We start from the raw sequence: 18,567 nt of genomic DNA, 5'->3' as shown, positions 1-18,567 counted from the left end.
TATGAGAGACGCGTACATGTCAGAGGACGACAAATATAACAACAATTCTCAGGCATGTTGGCATCCCTCGTGAATTAGGACTTCAGATGAAAGCTTAAACTGGTCAGGAAACTAAAAACTGACAGCTTCAAGGAGAAACTGTCCAGATTAAATTCCCATAATTTACTTGTCGTGTCTCTACAGACTAAGTACGATAAGCTAGCCTCAACTGCCTCATGAATAGGGGGGGGGGGGGTGATATTTGCTAATTGTTTTGAAATTTTTATGTCGGAATTTATTGTAATTTGAGATGTGACGTAATATATTGTATTGATTTTAATTGTTTGCTCATGATTAGGACGTACTGGTTGACGTCGAAACTATAGTCGAGAATTAAATCGACGAATTCAAAGAAGCGGCCTTTTTTCAGTTATTCCCAATGTGTACGATATGTTTGATTTTTATTAACCTTTTCACATAAAAATACAGCACAAATAAAACCTTAACAATAGGTTGAATTCGGTATTCAGAGAATAAAAAAAAAATCTAACATATATTAATGACTCATTTTCCATAAGAAATGGTGTTGCAAGACTGCAGAGAAGAGTCCGTGACAGTGCGTAACAACGGCGATGACCAGCAGCAGCCAAAACGCAAGCCCTTGGATGACTACGAGGACTTGGTGGCTGCCTTCAAGTTGCACAACAGAAGGCACTTGGCACATATTTGCTTGATTCGGTTGCTGCTTTCGTTTCAGAAACTCCTCATTTATTCGTCCTTAAAATCAATATGCATCAAACCTATAAAAAATCATAATTTGTTCGACACTTCAGCTGTGTTGTGCAACTGCCACCAACTCTTTTGAATCAAGCCAGCCAATTTATGGTGCAGCAATGGCTGGAGCGCCAACTTGAAGAGGTCGCATGGCGGTGGTGTCCTAGTGTTTATGTCCCTGGCTGCTGATAGAACGATAATTTGGCCGGCTCGGTGCAGATGGGTTGGTGGAAGCCCTCCAGTTGCACAACACAATATGCAATATGCTTTGATGCCAAAGCTATCTGTCTTCGTTATGTAGACCAGATGTTATTCAATCAGCCCTTTACTACTACTGGCTATTTCCCTTATTTCCTTAATACTTCATGCCATTGTAGTTATTTTGCATTCTATGTTGATGAGATCAATTTTGTCTCAATTAAGGTAATTATTATCTTTAAATAATTTATATTTAAAATTTGAAAATACATTTTTATTCATTTATTCTTTTGTGTCGTCTCACGTCACACGTTTATATTGTACCTGAAAATGTTGTACTTCTGCGTGGGATACGCTGTAAAATGTAAGATTTTTGTTAAAAAAAAACATCGTCGTCCGGAGCACATCCAAGCAGATGCCCATATTTAAAAAAATCTTTTCGCTCGTAGGCGCAGAAAAAAAATCACAGTTGGGGCGTTCCTTCCATTTACATATCAAAATTTCAACGTCCGCGCGCCGAGGTGCAAAACTTCGTCTTTCGTTGCGCCCGCCGCGGGGACAAAAGAGCAGAGAATCAACCGAGGCGCGTGCAAGTGCGCTTTTTGAGCATATATGTATGTAAAATACTACAAGTACGATATCGATCGCCTGCACGCTTGGTTTTATGTTTCTCTCGGCAAGGCAGTGTGCGCACAGTACGGATTTATCACAAAAGCAAGTGCTTTTCAGCTCATTTGAACAAAAGTTAAGGTAGCGTGTGCAATTCATTTCTACATCAATTGAGTCACGAACGTGAATTCCTTGCAACAACGTTTGCCTCTGTTAAAGGAAATCAGAACTTAAGTTCCAAGCCAATGGTAGAAATATTTTCGGCAGTCAGTATAGGAAATGAATTGTCTTATAGCATGGGACCCTATTTCAAGTCTGAGTCTACTCTACACACATCCATGACACGAAATACAAGTGATTTGGAGATCTAGTCAACATCTCTGGGCTGTGTCAAGTTTCTCCGTGGCATAGTCAAGAGTGCTGCTAATGCCACCTAAAATTGTATTCCAGCCAACTCCATGTACCTTTCTAACTTTTTCCTCGAGAGATTCATTGCGTTTTTCCTGCAGCCTGAAACTTTTTAACTACTCTTGCTATATTATATGCGCAGCAAACTTTTTAGCGGCACAATTTTCGCGACTTTCAGGGCTCAAATAAATAAATATCGTATTCAACTCACATTGAAGGAGACTGCGCCCCGAAATTGTCGTTGTTTTAACCAAGAGTTGACATGCAAGCTGATACAGTTTCAAACTTCTAACTCGCAAAATTTGCAACGCTATATTTCACTGACAATGAGTTGGAAATTTTGCTCGGAGAGACTCTTGAGTTTTCTACTTTGAAACTTTGTGATTCCAATTGCAAAAAGTTTTTCCCTGTATTTTGTACTATATGAAAATGGTAAAATCGACTCTCGATCCTTTGGAGGAGCATATGTTGGAATATTGATTTACTCGGACATTTTCTTCATAAGTGACATTTTTCACTTTTGTATTTTGTTTACTTTAGCAAAAACATCTAAATTTAATTAAAAAAATATTTGACTAAACGGAATTAACACAAGTGAAGCAGATATTGTATTGTTACGTCACATTTATTACTTATTTTTTTATTCATGGTCACAACATGTACATTAAATATAACAATGCTTTTGAAAGCAAGAGAGTAAGTTCTCGTGTTCAAACCTCTATTTTATTGCATTTATGTCTGTCACTCCACATAAAGTAGTGCTATTGTATAGTACAGACATTTTTCCACTGTTAGCAGCTCCGTACAGGTGGAAACAAAGGTTTCCTATCACAAACGAATGCTTTTGTATCCATAGGGGCGTTCAATTCATTCTGTTTAGCATTGAATACACCAGCAAGAGCTTTCTAACACACATATTCACGCATACTACTTTGTTGTGTCGTTCCAACCGCTGGGAAAATAATTGAAAGCCCCTTTTTATTTTTTATGTGTATCGAACGATAAAAATCGTTTTCTCTTTGACGGTTTGTGATAATGCACACAAGTTTGCATATTTATAAGTTTAAACATAATTCTAAAATGTCACTCACTTATTGTAGAAGGAATTAACACTAGATCAAAACGTCAACTCCAACTCTTATAATAATAACTTTTCAATAACTTTCATGCTCGGCAATCTGCACTTTCGACTTCATTCTTTCGATAAACAGAAACTAACACAACATGTGAGTAGTGTTGGGATTTCAAGACGACCAAAAAATATTTTTTCTGAGCGGCCCTTTAGCGTCCTGACATCAAATGAACACCAATCGTGAATTTTTAAGACTGAGCCACACTTAAAACCATCTAATATCATTTTTTCTAATAAAACCATCTAAAATTGTCTCAAAGTTGTTGAGAATCGCCTTTTGACAATAAAATCCTGCATTTCGTTAATTTAATTTTTTAATTTCTTTTTGGCATCAAATGTTAGCACATCCGATTTTTTTACAGTAATCTTTTTGGTTTATTGGAATATAGGTGGATATGCGCTGCCATCTATATGGCTCCCTAAACTTAAAAAATACTAATTCTATCATTTTCCAGTTTATTTAAAAAATTCATTCACATTATTGACAAGAGAAGCATCGCTTAACTTATTTACAATTAGTTAAAAAGTATTGAAACTGTTGAAAAGATAAATGTGAAATTAAACCATGAAAAAAGAAGCTCAAAATTAAGCAAATGAAAGGGGTGTGGAGAAAGTAAAAATAATGCTGCGCTTATTCAAGCCTTCGACATTAATCACTCCTGGCTTCCAGCGCCCACAGTTGTTTCAACACGCAGTAGAGTTGTTGCTGTCGTAGATGCATATTATGTTCATGTCAGCAGGAAAAACATTCGCTACAATTACCACCTTAGCTTTCAGAGTGGCAAATAATAGCTATCTTGATGGCGGGAGAACGAGGGAACGGATAACAAAAGGTGCGCGTCGGCAGGCCAACTCAGAAGGCAGTTCTGCAATTAGCAAACTCTCGTGGGTAGTGCTCCGCGCTAACTGGGTCATAGCTATTGCTTGCACGACGTTTTCGTTGCGGCGAGCAAAGAAGTAGCGGAAGAAATTTGTGTTTCTCTTGAGTAATCAACTCTACTTTGCACATTAGTACAAAAGACTACAAGCGTCACGAGGAGTTTTTCAACTTAATGCGCATTTTGTATATATGTAGCATAAAACTGCTCAATTACTGCAATCATTTGATACGGAGCAAGAAGTTCTTTTCATCGTTGCTTTTAACGTTTATATATAAAATAAAAATAAAACACCATTCATGTTGAATGTTCATCGATATTTTCAGGAAGGGAAATTTCGTCACTGGAATTCGTTAGTTTTGTTAATACTAATTTTGCGAGTGAAAATGTTTTCGTTTCCATGAAGACTTTATTCAAAGCGTTTTTTCTTTTATCTATTCAACGATCAAGTGACCTATTTTTCAACTGATTTGTAAAGATCTTTCTAACTAGCTACGTGTAGCGTGTTCATTGAAACAAAACTCGAAATTCAATGGAGCATGAGATGACACAAAAAGAAAGCTGTGCGCCGTTTGAATAGTAAAGAAATGTAGAGCAAAAAATGAGTAAAAGAACTCGTTCAAGATTTTAAAATTTTGGTCTGCTTGTTTTTTCTCCTTGTGAGGTAAAAAGTGGCTCGTGATTGTAAATAATACCAGTGTCGCGCCTCGATGCATTAGTTAATTAATCGGTCTCAAACGTTACATTTCTAAAGTTTGCTCCATGGCGTGCTCACGGCATATTCAACCATGAGTATAATTAGGTTGCTCCAATTCACTTAATGTGCAGCAAATGTTCACTCCAGATCGTTGGTGAATGTTGATATACACGTTTGCATAATTGGTTGCAATTGCAATTGCGTCAGGCTGAATTTTCATTCTCGATAACTTTTCTACAGAGTGCGTATTATTTAAAAAGGAAAACTCAAGGCAGAAAAATAATGAAAATGATCTGTAAAATCCCAAGTGCCAAACCAAAGATGTTTCATGCGTCGTTAACCCTAGAAATTATTTTGAGTAAAGCTCGCAGGGGTCAGAAATTTAAAATTTACTGACAATTTCCTCCAAAAAAGTAACCTTTCTCCAAGACCAACATTATGAATATTTTCCATCAGATCTCAAGGTTAAATTGTGGCCAAAATTTTAGCGTGCTGTGAATGTGTTTTAGTATAGGCTTTGTCTACTCATCGACCATCTTTTTTTGCCGACGTTTCAGCGACATGATCGCTTTGTACATGTGCCTTTTTCACTTTATTTTTGTGATGTTGATATCAGTGAAATAAATATAATAATATAGATAGAGAATATACTGCGTCATTTAGGAAACAGCAATGCAATAGTATAGCGGCCTCAACAGGTGCATATTAGCTAAAAGGCCGGTGTTACCTAGCTTCCCTACTGGCTTTTTGCGGTGCTTTACTTTTTTGCAGCGTGATTGATTTGCAACCGCGTGTGCAGGCTCATCCGTCCGAATCCCAGGCGCATTGGGCCGCAGGCGAACCATCCAGAGCCGGGCTGAACTCGCTTTTCGTTCCGTGCAGAACGCGCGCGTGCACCCGACGTCCTGTGATATTGATTTTTACAGCTCCGCCTCGAAACTGGCACGCTTAGCCTTAGCCACAGGTTGCAGCCAACACGCTTTCAAAGACTGAAATTAAATTGGCTCCTTTCGCTCCTTACAACTTTTTTCTTTCGTCACGCAATTTGACATTCAACGCGTGGCTTGTCTCCTTCATTCCAGAAAAAAAGTTTTGAAATTTCCTTATATTTCGAGATAAAACCTTGTGGTGAACACACACACTCTTTTGGACACTAGCCAAAACCTTTTCCCAAGGGATCCTGTTTCTATTTTTGGAATGACCGTCTGAGAGCCAATTTGTCAGACACTAATTGAATCTTCTCCGGAGGAATTCTCATAAAGGCTAGTTTATTTCAAATAAACAATGTATAAATATGATTCATAACTGGATTTTCCGGATCTCATTTCGCAAGCTCATTTCCTCATTTATTTCTTTTCTGAAAAGCTTGCTGCAACGTATATAGAAACCTACTCAGGCGCGCATGCTATTTTTGACGTGCGTAATCAAGCCAAGTGCAGTAATGAGAACGCGTGCACAAGGAAAAGCTCTGTAAATGAAACCCCACACAAACGAGGGAAAAGTAAGAAGCGCACGCATGCAGAAACAAACGACTCAGCGAGACTGCGGTGACATACATGATTTTGCAGAATTGCTTGGTATCATTTTTTCTCCACATCTCATCATTCGCTTATTGTTGGGAATGCGTATCATGCGTTTCAACGTGTGTGGTGAAATAAGGGCGTTGAGGAAGAAATATGGGTAAAAATTCCCCGCAGCATCTCTTTCTTCTCAAGCAATTCACCAGTTGTGTAAGCCCCTTATTAGTTGAAGCAGCCAATAGTTTGATGGCGACAGCGGTTTCTTTCTATTTTAACACTGCAAGTCAGGGGTGATAATTTCCACTGCGATTTAAGACTCAATTCTGCTACTGTGCGCTCTGCTCTTTCAATGATTTCGTTTGATGAGCTGATAACAAAAATCAGCCCCACCAACCACCGTAGAAACGTCGGGAGACATTTTTTATTTCAAAAAAATCGTTTTCAGGGTTGAATGCACAGCAACAAGATTGAGTCCTAAATCATTACATATATGGTGGCGCCATCTGTTGGCAGCCTCGGACTTGAAGGGCTTTCGCAACAACTGGTGAATTAAATGAAAGAAAATTATGTTTGTTTTTGTTTCAATAATTTTATTTATTCTATTTACTTTTCCTTCACGTGGGCATTTTTGTATTAATTATTTAAAAAACTTAAAAATTCCTCTGGTGAGGTAATCTTCAAGAAAATTAAGATATTTACTGGAAGTGCCAATAAAAGGAAAATACTAAATTTGGAATAAAAACGATGACTGTATAAAAACGGCCTACAACTGTCGAAATCAGATACCGATGACATCAAGAGGCCGTCTAAAACCAACTATTTTGTCACACAAAGTCTACAATTCACATTCCATGAATAACTGAGCTTAAGAATAAATTTACCAGCAGCAACAAATTATTTACGAAAAATAGAAACAAAGAAATAGGTTTAAGTTTTGCAAGATAAACGCCATTAAATTCAGGATGAATTTTGCTCAACTGCAAAAGATTGGATGCAACTAGAAAATTTTCAACCTCCATTAACCATTAGAGCACATAAAGAGAGGTAGCAAGCTCTCAAGAATTCAGAGTGCATTTCCCAACCTGCTGCGCTGCTCCTCAGCGTCGCCTCTTATTTTTCGTCCTTGCATCAAGCAGCTGCGGCAAAAATTAACCGTCGAGCGAGAAAATCACGTCGCATCGCCTGTTGTGCATGCAAATGGGCGCGAAACGTGGCAAATCATGCGCCAATTTTCTCCGTCCCCGTAAAGGCAGAGTGGTAGAAAATAGATGGGAAGCAATTAGGTCGCGGCCCTTCTGCTGCAATTTGTTTCTCGTAGACGCATATTATTCATTTTACAGCACAATACGCAACTTTCCATGCACCTGCGCCAAGGCTTTGCTGCCGTTTATGTTGTAAAACGTGTCGTTCGAGTTCATAGGAAATTGGCTGGGAGTTAAGTGCACTTTGTCTTCTCCAATGCTAGGTAAAATTACGCCGTTGTCGATGAAAATTTACTCAGGAAGGAATAGCAAAGTGCAATGTACACTGACTCAGCTTGACTACCATTTTCTCATGTTCTAGACAGGACAGCAGGAATAATCGGTTTAACATATTCATAGAGAACAAAGAAACCACTATAGGTTTCATTTTAATAAATAATTAACCGTGTGAACTCGCATTAATATTCTGGACCTTAATTATGATTTATTTTCGACCAATTTGTTTTTCCAAAAAAATTGATACAATTTAAAAAGTGCAACGTACTATTTTCTAAACTGGGTGTTTACCCTGAAGGAAAATAAAATATTTTGTTATCCTCTTAATCACACTATCAAAAGAAAAAAATATATATCTCTTCTGGGAAACCAACCAAAAATTTATATTTTTATAAAATGTCCACGAAGAGTCAACCTTTGGTAATCGTAATCGGCATAAAAAAAATTCAGTTATATATTGGACGCGGGTCTTGCAGTTTCCCTTTTTTAGAAGATATTAAGCATGGTTCAAATGATTTAGAATTGCAAAGTTGGTGTTGAATTACTGGTCCTATGACGATTGGACGGTGAGAAAAATTATAATTTTTTGCCTTCCCATACAATTAAACTTCACTTTTTAGTTTATTTTTCTTTCAACTATTGTCAAACAACTCAATCATTTTTTATGTAATGAAATTAATGAACAAACGGTTCATCCAAACTCGATAGCAAAATTTAATTATACCATCAAGTTGAAACAGTAGCAGCGAAGGATAAATAGAGGCAAAAGTGTCAATTTGCCGCGGTATATTGCGACAGCAGTATCAAAATTGGCTCGGATGAACATTATGAGAGGTAATTGATCCGCACATGAAATAATTAGTCACCATACATAAGTGGCTGAATTATTAGTGGCTGTGTACACAGTTAGAGAGCCTGGAGCCGGGCAGGCGGGTCAGGGTCGGCGCCAATTGCACATGTGAAACGGCGCCACTTGACGCGCGATCAAACGTGGTGGTGACGTCAGTCGGGCGCGGACCCTTTTGAATGCAGCTCTCAATGTGCCTTTTGGCCCACGGCATGCTAATTCACTATGTATGAAATGCTGCTCAGCCGACTGAAAAGCGTGCCCATTGCACTGCGCGCAGCATTATTCACGTGTGTGTATATACTTATGCGTTTTTCGAGCGGAAGCATGTCACCGCCTGCAGGCACACAGAAACAAAAAATGTCGCGAGGAGCACGCTGATTCAATCAGCACGGAGCCTTTGATGCAGAAATCAGACCGACTTTTGTTTCACTTTCAACGGGTCTCAGCGAAAAATCGTCACATGAAAATGAAAGCAGGGCCCCAGGGTTTCTAGGCCGCCAGTGCTCATCGACTTCCAGGAAAAATCGATTTAAAAAGTCTGGCTAACTTTAGGAGAAATGCAGATGTAGTAACGGAAACACACTATACAAGGCTATTGATTTGTGGTTGCACTGATAAGTACTTTAGTTGTTCTCTCGTTGAAGAACAACGTGCTTAAACGAAAGAACCCTTGGCAATCCTATGTGGCAGCGACAAATTCCTCAATTTCTTGGAATACCTTGTAGAGCCACGTAGAACCCCATACTAAGATTCCCAAACTAAGATCTGCATTGAGATCAATGAAAATGGCAGAGCAGCACGTGGTTTCTGATATGTATCAAATTAATAAAATCAGTCTTATTTAATACTTTCTTTCAAATTAAACGATTTGAATATGACGCCAAGTCTTTTTAATTTAATAAATATCTGATGAAATGTTATATTAGGACAAAATCTGTTTCCGGGATCAGGGCAATTTTTTGTAGAACAATATCGGCGGACTCAATTTGGTACATTATTTTTAGAAAATGTATTTAAGACTAGTACGTTAGGACATTGTACGATCTTCAATTTAGGCCATTGTATTTTAGGACAATGTATGGCACCCTTACGTTTGCATATATCTTAAGGGGAAAAAAGTATTTTTTCATGTTCGCTTGCATGCTGCAACATTTTTTATCTATACATATTACTGTCGTGAAGTTGCGTAAATCCAAGAAGCTTATATTTTGGAGAGGCAGCGTTTCGAATTAAAGAGTCATTCACACGGTGAAATCCAATTTGCAAGATAAACAAATGGACGTGTGTGTCGCTGCGAGCAAAAGTGTTGGGACCGACCGGACGACACAGGTGCAAACACGCGCCAGCAGGTGCTCACTCTTTGCAAAGTCAACACAGAGGACCGAAGTTGCTGAAGACAGGTCGATACCCATCTCGCGTCCCTCGTCGTCCGCTCGGTGATTAGCCCAGCAGCTCATTAAGCGACCCAGTAGCGGCAGTGTGCATGAAATCGGCAATCCCCACAAACTGAATTTGCCTTCGAGGCCAAATTTCGATCAAATTGTGAACACGTCACGTTGCTTAATTATCTGCCGTTGCAAATTTTCGTAGAAAGTATACAACTGATCGTTTTTCTGCCCTTGAACAATTTTTTTGTGTTAGCTTTGATCAAGTTATTATACAAAAAAGGTTAAAAACTTTGCTGCACTTTTTTATTAAAAGATCAAGAGTTAATTATAATCATGATTTAGTTTTTTTAATGAAAAAATGCGAGAGAAATTTTGTGTACAAATTTAGTAGGAGCAAATTTTATGTCTGAGTGTCAATATAAAGATTATCTTTCTGATTTTTACGATTCTAACAATAAGACGCATTTTTAATAATTTGTTCAAAAATCTTTAAAATGATCTAATGTATTGAATCTAATGAATTTCCTTGATATGAAACCACCGTCACGAAATTTAGGCTCGTCCTTCTTACACCTGTATCGTATTGATCTTTATATAAAGATAAAGCAGTGAGTCTCAAGTCGTGGGTTCGAATTCCGGAGGGAGTGAATCCAGCGGTAGATGCCGACGACTACCGCACTACTTGCACTCAAAACTTGACCTTTGCCCTTTGCCCCAGTGAAGCAGGGTCGAGCTCACTCATCCAGCCAGACGGGCGCACTAATTCAAATGAATTATTTCGCAGCAAAAAGTGCGCTCTGAACGTGCGAACGACCCAACTTGTTGCTGACAATGAGCTCTGAAATTGAAAATGTTTCGGGGGACTTGAGCTGGAATTTGCTCGCATGTGCGTTCTGTTTATTTAATTAGCAGCACGGGAGCATGCTCCGTTTCGGTTGTAGAATTGCACCTTTCGGGCTGGTGCATTATTAAACAACTGAGGCACGAGAGCAGGCCAAAGATACGGATAATGGCTTTACCTAACCTCGTTCAAATGTGTGGAAGGAAAATGAGTTTTTCTAACAGAAAAATGGTGATTAAATTTTCTTTCTTGTTTCAGTCTAGGCAGTCGGGTGTAACAATAAGTTTTAGTTATTGTAATTTTCAAAAGTCTGTACCTGCTTAATTGGATTTATTGTTCGGAAGTTGGGTTAATTCAAAAGTTTTGCAAAAGATCAACAGGAAGACTTAAAACCCACACTGAAAATTGGTTTCGTGTACTGCTGCGTTTCCCTGATTACCAGTCAGCCGGCGGGTCTAAATTTACTCTAAAACAGCAGCCAAAGCTGCAAGAAGCAAACGGCTAGGTCACACTGATTTCCAGGGGAATTTACTTTTCCTTTTAGCGACGGGCGTCGTCATACATGGAAGGTAAATTACCCACCCGCCTCTATGGGCACCGCGTACAAGACTAAGCGGAAACAATGCTGATGTAGACGCGCAGCCAGACGCTGGGGTTGTCAACTTGCTTGATATGCGGTTTGCCAACAGACTGGGGGCGACACACCGGCCGTGAAATAATAATACTGCGAGCTTGTTGTGACGACCGTTGCTATTCTCGGCAAGCTAGGATACATTTTTAAAAGGTTTCGGCATGTGTTCAAGGCTTGTAAGAGGGACTGCGATTCCATGAGGAAATAACAGGAACGTTGGTGTTGGGAAAAATTGCCAACGCGGTGAAGGAATGATGCAGTTTGTGGTACAATCCATTTTCTAAATATTTTCTCTGCTGGTGATGAATGCCACCTAATTTTGAAAAAATCTCAAAATTCTTGAATTTAACAAAGCAAATCTTCTGGGAGTAAACAAGCTCAGGTTCAGTGCCCAAAACGCAGGCAGGGATAAAGTGATTTAAATATCTTATTTATTTGTTAATTCTCGAGAAAGTTAGCTGTTAGCTGCCTCCTCGTTCCCGCTGGTTTGCGCAGCTAGTTAATTCAGTGTGCCGCTGCGAATGCCGGCGGCTTAGTTGCTGCTGGATTACTCAACAACGTTCTCCTCTCTGCTCCACATTTGTGGGAACACGTTAGTAAATGATGATGCTCTACCTCTTATAATGTCTTGCCTTTGCTGCTGCTACAACAGAAAAAGCGAAAAGCACGCCGACGGGTCTGGAATTTCCTCGGTATTTGGTGGAAAGAGAAAGGAAAAGCTTTTTGTTTCACGGAATGTTGAGCGCCTGCATCGAGCAACACTATGCAACCCGCTTCGGGGCCTTGCTCAGCGGGTTGCATACTTTGAAATTATTGTGGTATTTTCACTGGGGCAAATTTCATCGCAAACGACCAATAATACCTTCAGGTGATAAATCAATGAAATATTTAAGAGAGATGTTTCATTTAATAAGTAAAAACCTGTTGTCGAACTTGTCGATTTCATTAGGTATTTTCTTGAAATTGAAAGGAATGGGCATTTTCTCATTGAGTGTCTTCAGTAATTAAAGGCAAAAAAGGGGAAACTGTCTACACCTTTTTTTACGTCTACTGTCATTTCACAAATTGAGATGAGACCCATTTCAGCTTACTGTCCTCTCAAAACTTATTTTCTTATCTATCCGGAATGCTAAACTGAATATTGTCAAATTTATTTTGTGCGGTGAAAACAAAGCAGTGAAAAGCAACACTGTAAGCCTATTTAGTTTTTTTAGGTCGTCCAATGTGTTCTCTAAGCAATTAAGACGCAAATTTCGCCTGAATTTGCATGTTGCTCCATTTGTGAAGTGCGTGCGGCGCACAAGGAACAGCTAGCAAATGTGCGGCCTTCTCTGGAGGGAATCTCGCGTTACATAAGTTAGTGAGCGAGCGCGCGCGAGAAGCAAAACAACGCGAAGCACGCACTGCCGCCGCCACTTGCTAATTGAATCCGCAAATCGTGTTAGGCCGAATTAGTTCAAGTGACGATGGCTCCTACCCGCACCTCCCTCTCTCGCTAAATTTGAGAGCAAGCCTTAAAGAAGTCGAAACTCACCACTCCCACTATGCTGAAGATATTTTAAAATTTTTATTGTTATTTTTCATTTGCTTTCGAGTTTGCCACTATATGTATGGATGTGGCAAATTGTGGGGCAAAGATGGCCAAAATAAAGACCAAATCGACACAAAATTTATAGTGATGGTCATCACAGATTTCCTTAATATATCTCTAATTATTTTAGGATATTAAAAATAATAATTTCAACTAACGATACATAGAAAACAAATCAAAATATTTTGCACTCGCAGTTACAGTAAAACTTCCGAGACTGTCAAAATACGAAAAATTTAAGTTGATATAGGATAATATTTTGGAATTTTTTCATATCTAAATATCTCTCTGAAATAGTTTCGTAAAATAATGTGTGAATAATCGATCAATTAGTCACAAGTTTTAATAATTTGATAGGAATGTAGCCTAGAATTCATTTTTTAGTTGAAATAAATTTTCTTAGTGATTGTGCAGCGCATATCTCCAAAACCTATAAAACGCTGCGGCTTTTTCCTAATATTTCGGTGTACGTCGCTATGACAATTATCACGACTACGCATCGCGACAAAGAAGCGTGATGTGAAAAGCTGGCGGCGGAAGGCAACGAGCGCACACCAAATTTCAAAAGTGTGTGGCTATTTTTAGCTCCGCGTGTAAATGGAAAATTTGCAGTGGGCGGCAGTGAAAAGTGGTGCGCGCGCGTGCTTAACAAGGTTGTTAGCAGACTTTTCAATTTTTCATCAGTAACAGGTGCCAAGAGCACAACGCGTTTTCCCAACGCATGTAGACAAATGTGATGAAACACTGCTACCTCTTATCCTCAAAGGAGGATTTTAACTCATACTTGATAGCATTATTAAATTTTGTTAGTCTTTCGAGGCGAGAATGCTCGCAACAACTCTGATGAAAAACTCAGTGTCGTTGAGAAAATAAGATTCAAGTGCAAATGTGTTTGGCCTGAAAATTATATTGTTGAAAAGAGCAACTAATTCTCGTTCTTTACTATCTTAATGCAGCTCTTAAGCTTCTTTGTCTATTCCGAAACTTTTTGTCGGATATGAAACAACTTTTTCAAATGAAAATCTTAGTGAACATTAATTCTAGATTATCCCAAACAAACAAACTCTGCTGAAAGAGATTTTCATATTTTATCCATCTAAGTTTTGTAGAGCCACGGACTTAAAGGATATTATTTGTTCCCAGATGTAGAGGTGGATCTATACAACGCCATTTCTTAAAAGACTTTGCAATTATTCTATGTTCTCAATTTTTAATGTATGTAATAATTTGACTTTTTTACTAAATTCCAGGACCAATCAGCGAAATTGAGTTTTTTATATAAAGACTGTTCGCAGCAGCTCCGCGTGTGCCTACTGACCTTTTTCAGCTGCGAGAATAAAATGGGCAGCAGCCTCTCAGACGCGCTAGTCTCAAATGACCTTTGAAATTTCGTCGCTCCTCGGCGAACTTTGACAGTGGTATATATCACGCTGCTTTTTTCCACGATTCACATCCTTCAATGTTGAGATGAGTAATGCCCAAACGACTTCCTTTTGAGACGTTGCACTGCTTTTGTTGATCCACGGTGGATTTCGAGGAAATCAAGTGGGGCGTTTCATTTTTCAAAGAGAACACAAGCATTTTTTTATAAAAAAAAGGTGCAAAAGAACAAGACTTATAGCACTTGTATTAATGTCGGCTTTTGCGCTATTTCAGTATTTCTTTGTCCTCTGTTGTACAATTTTGGTTTCTATGATTAATGATTTGTTTAGAGTTTTTCTTGCAAACTCTTACAGCAAAGACATATAATTGTCTTAACAAGGCTGATCAAACAGCAATAAATTCTTATCCATTTGCGAGACTCTGCAATAACTATTATCAAAATTAACCCCCAAAATAAACAAATTGATCGATTGATTTGCCAAAAATTGTACTAGAAATTAAGTATATTTGCATAGTCTTGAAGGTGAGTTGTGCTGAGGTTTTAAGAACATTTTACACGGTATAGAAAAATAAAAGCGTAAATCTCCCCGTTGCAATGCAGAATAACTTTTATTCTTTGAATACCAGATTAATATTTAAATTAAAACAATCAAGCTTTTATCCTAATTGAATTGCTTGCTGGAAATTTGCAATAAAGCTATTTCTTGCTTGAACGCACGAAATTCAACTGTCAAAATGATATCTGAGTTTATTGTGAGTTTCAGTTTGCTTTATGAGGCTTATCGAGTCTGTTTCTGACACATGATTTTGTTTCATTTGAAAACAAAGTGTAGCAGTTAATACTAAAAAGGCAGACTCACCTTGATATGTGATACCGGCGACTAAGCCTTTTTTCCAGTCGAACAGCGGGTGGTTAAGAGCGAGCCTGAGGGCGGTCGCGGGGCCGGCGCCGACGGAATTGTCCTTGTCCTCGCGGCACACGTCGTCGGGCACGGCGGTCAGGGGCTCCTTGGTGGGCCACGGGGCGGCGGGGGCCGCGGCGACGAGCACGGGGCCTACCAGCAGCAGCGACACTGCCCCGAGCAGCATCGCGGAAAGGCCAAAGTCAGTGGGGCGCGGGCGAAAGTGTTCTCGTGGACACAACGAGTGTGCGGGACTCTCACGCGGAACGTTGCTCGCTGGGCAACGGGAACAGACAGCAGAACAGACCGAGGTCCCACACTCGACGGGCCATGCCGCGGGGCGCCGACACTTTTCTACGCCGACCGACACCGATGGTGTGCAGCACCAGAGTGGCCGGCCACACCGGCGGCGGCGGGCCGCCCCTCCCCCAACCCCTCTGAGAGGTGCAACAACGCGCCGCCACCGCCACCCGCCAACCCCCGACCAGCACACACGCGCCCCGCACGCAGAAATTTATTTCTCTATTCTGCCCGACGACGATACAATGCTGTGCGGTCAAGGTGATGCCTATTGGGAAGAGATGTGGGGATGTAGACAGCAGGCCTGCAATAAATTGACCCCACTCAAGCTCATCTGTCGGGTTAGGAATTTAAGACGGTTTTCCTTTTTTGACGATGTTTTAAGGGTTCAAAGTGTTGCAATTTTTGCGATTTTCCTTCAAAATATTTTTTGAGTTAGTTTCAGCTGTTTTTTTTATCTAAAAACAAAAAATGGTTAGAGTACGCATGGAAATAATCTAACAAAAAGTTCAACAACGTTTTACTACGCTCAGAATTTTTAAATTAAAACCTGACTAAGCTCAATAAATATAAAAATTTGGCAAATTTGCTCATTTTTTAAATCAACTCGCAAAATAGAATGAATATTAGTTTTTTTTTAATTACCGACAAAAGAAATAATTGAACAAAACAATTGAGAAACTTGAGATTTTGCAATCAACACAACTAATATTGACCGCATAACCATTTTTCCTTCTGGTATTGATTGAGTACAAATTAAAGCAACATAAAATTATAAAAAAATCCCAGATCAATTAAGTCAATAATTTTACCATAGTCTAAAAGATATTTAATTTTTATAATTCTATTTATGCCGTTCGTTCTTGTCGTTTTAATTGTTGATATTCTCTCACTGTAATATTTTGAATCATTCATACAAGCATTAATTTTATTATTAATATATAATATAACTCTTTCTAGAATAGACCTAGAGTTCCTGCTTCGACGCAATCTTGTGGCAAACCATGAAACCATAAAGGAGACCTCTTTCGCTAGCAGACAAATGACATTAAGACAAGCCTGCCACGCGGTTTTAATTTTTAGTCAATTAAAATTGACTGCTCGCACTCCCGTGCAAGTCAAAACATGATTCGCAAGCACTGTTGCATGGGCCGAATGTCTAAGCAAAAATTAAATTATATTAATTCAATTGACAATGCTACACTGTAATTAAAAGATCAGTTTCCATAATTATTCTAGTGTAATTAACATATAGAAACAACAGTACTATATAATTATGCGTGGTGAACACTCAATTAAAACATTTGTTACTTTAATTATGATTTCAACGTTTCGATAATCGGAATTTTAATCCAAGTTAATTACATCAACGACAATTTTTCTAGTTGTGGCAAATTTCAGGCTTTTGTGACAGCATAGTCCACTCAATCACTGGTTCATATGTGGAAATATTTTTTATAATGATAAATGTTTTATAACAATTTTAATGTATCTCAAACCCTATTTTCAGTGCATTCAAATCATACACGTGAAAAATAATAAAATATTTTAAATGCCTATCTGCGAGCTGCCTATTGTTGTTTCACCCTGGGGATATTGTCATGATGAAATAAATACATAATTGTTTACTTGGCCATTACAAATTAAAAAATGACGAAAAATTACGCAATAAAATGTAGAATGGCTACATTTTTTACCTCTGCTCAGCACATCCTGTGGGCTATGAGCTCAATGGGTGCCAATAACACCACCGAGCTTAAACATGGGGCCCGTGGCTGCAGAGCTTGGGCCCAATGTGGCCATCTTTTCGCCTCCCTGCAGCGAGGTATTTCATTGAAACGCCAGACATTTGTCCCTAAAGTAGCTGGAAAGGTGCGCAAACCAGCAAGTGGCGAGTTGGCGCAGGTGCGCCTCACTGACATTGGGCAGCCAGTATTACATCCCCAAACTGCTCAAATACTACTTTGAAACTATAAGAATGCCTTATTAATGCGAGCCAACGGGATTTCAACATGAAACAGACGCCTATTATTAATAAGGACAAATATTATGAAATCAAACATTTTAATGTCAAGGAATGCATCTGAAAAAAGTCATTTTATTGTACATTTACAAACCGGAATGAACATTATTAAAATTTTCAGAATGTAAATATAAAAATCACTGCGAAGCATTCAATTACAAAACTGCGAAAGAAAGTATTGTAAACTCGATTCTTGCTTCGTTTGTGTATGGTGACTATCTCGTCATTCTCAGTCAGACTTGTGCGACTTTCTGGCTTTAGCGTGGTTTGCGTCCCTTCTAGCTTTCCTCTTTTTGTCTTTTTCTTTTGCCTCCAACTCTTTCGTCAGCTTCCATGTGAGGTAAAGAGAGATCATGAAAATTGGAGACAGACCAAGAAACACATAGTAGAGAAATCCCCAAGGATCTTTGGCAGCCATCAGTACTATCGAGTAGAACCAACCCTCCCAGGTTGAAGGGTCAGGGTTCAGTTTGCCTGTATCAGCCATCCTGAAACAGAAATTACACTTTATAGTCCAAAACAGAATTTTTTAGATTTTAAAACATTCTGGTAAAATATTGTGCGTCTTAATTAATGCTTTTCTTTCCTTGTTTTACAAATATTAATATTTGAAATTTTGAAATCGTATAGGTACCTTTACAGCCAAAGTTGAAATGTTGCGAATGAGAAAGATATGTTTTGTGTTGTTTCTTTTGCGTTACTTTATCTCATTTTAATTTAATCAGCAAAACCACGGTCTTCATGAACAAGATATAATTGATATTATTGTTTTGTCAATCTCCCGAATAGAGAGGGTGTGGTAAAGCGATAACAAGTGGGGGAAATAGACAAGAAGCCAATGCGTTAACAATCAGGACTTTCATATGAGAACAGACGTTCCTGTTAAAATAAGTAAAAAATTACTAAAATATTTAAGATTTCTTAATTTCCAATTTAAATTAAATCAAAATTTTGTCGAAACGACATTTTAGAAGTGTTTATCTTA

At 38.7% G+C, this 18,567-nt stretch overlaps 1 protein-coding gene and 1 long non-coding RNA gene across 17 annotated transcripts in view; both read right to left on the bottom strand.

The window, feature by feature from the left end:
• The window catches only part of LOC135946802 (uncharacterized), a 57,076-nt gene extending 41,439 nt beyond the window's left edge, over window positions 1–15,637 (bottom strand). For all 16 annotated transcript variants that reach the window (XM_065495178.1, XM_065495181.1, XM_065495179.1 and 13 more), the window contains exon 1: window positions 15,218–15,637. In XM_065495178.1, coding sequence (XP_065351250.1) covers window positions 15,218–15,446 — 229 coding nt within the window. In that variant the 5' untranslated portion in view covers window positions 15,447–15,637. The remainder of the gene's footprint in view (window positions 1–15,217) is intronic.
• A 1,992-nt stretch (window positions 15,638–17,629) lies between these two features.
• Window positions 17,630–18,391, bottom strand: LOC135945527 (uncharacterized). Its single transcript, XR_010575434.1, has 2 exons — window positions 18,217–18,391; window positions 17,630–18,070 (listed from the first exon to the last, which is right to left on the bottom strand). It is a non-coding gene; the product is annotated as an uncharacterized LOC135945527 (long non-coding RNA).
• Between the last annotated feature and the right edge of the window lie 176 nt (window positions 18,392–18,567).

This window comes from Cloeon dipterum, chromosome X (genome assembly GCF_949628265.1).
Source record: "Cloeon dipterum chromosome X, ieCloDipt1.1, whole genome shotgun sequence".
Lineage (NCBI taxonomy): Eukaryota > Metazoa > Arthropoda > Insecta > Ephemeroptera > Baetidae > Cloeon > Cloeon dipterum.
The sequence above is the reverse complement of the archived record's forward strand: the minus strand, read 5'-3'. Positions and strand labels throughout refer to the sequence as shown.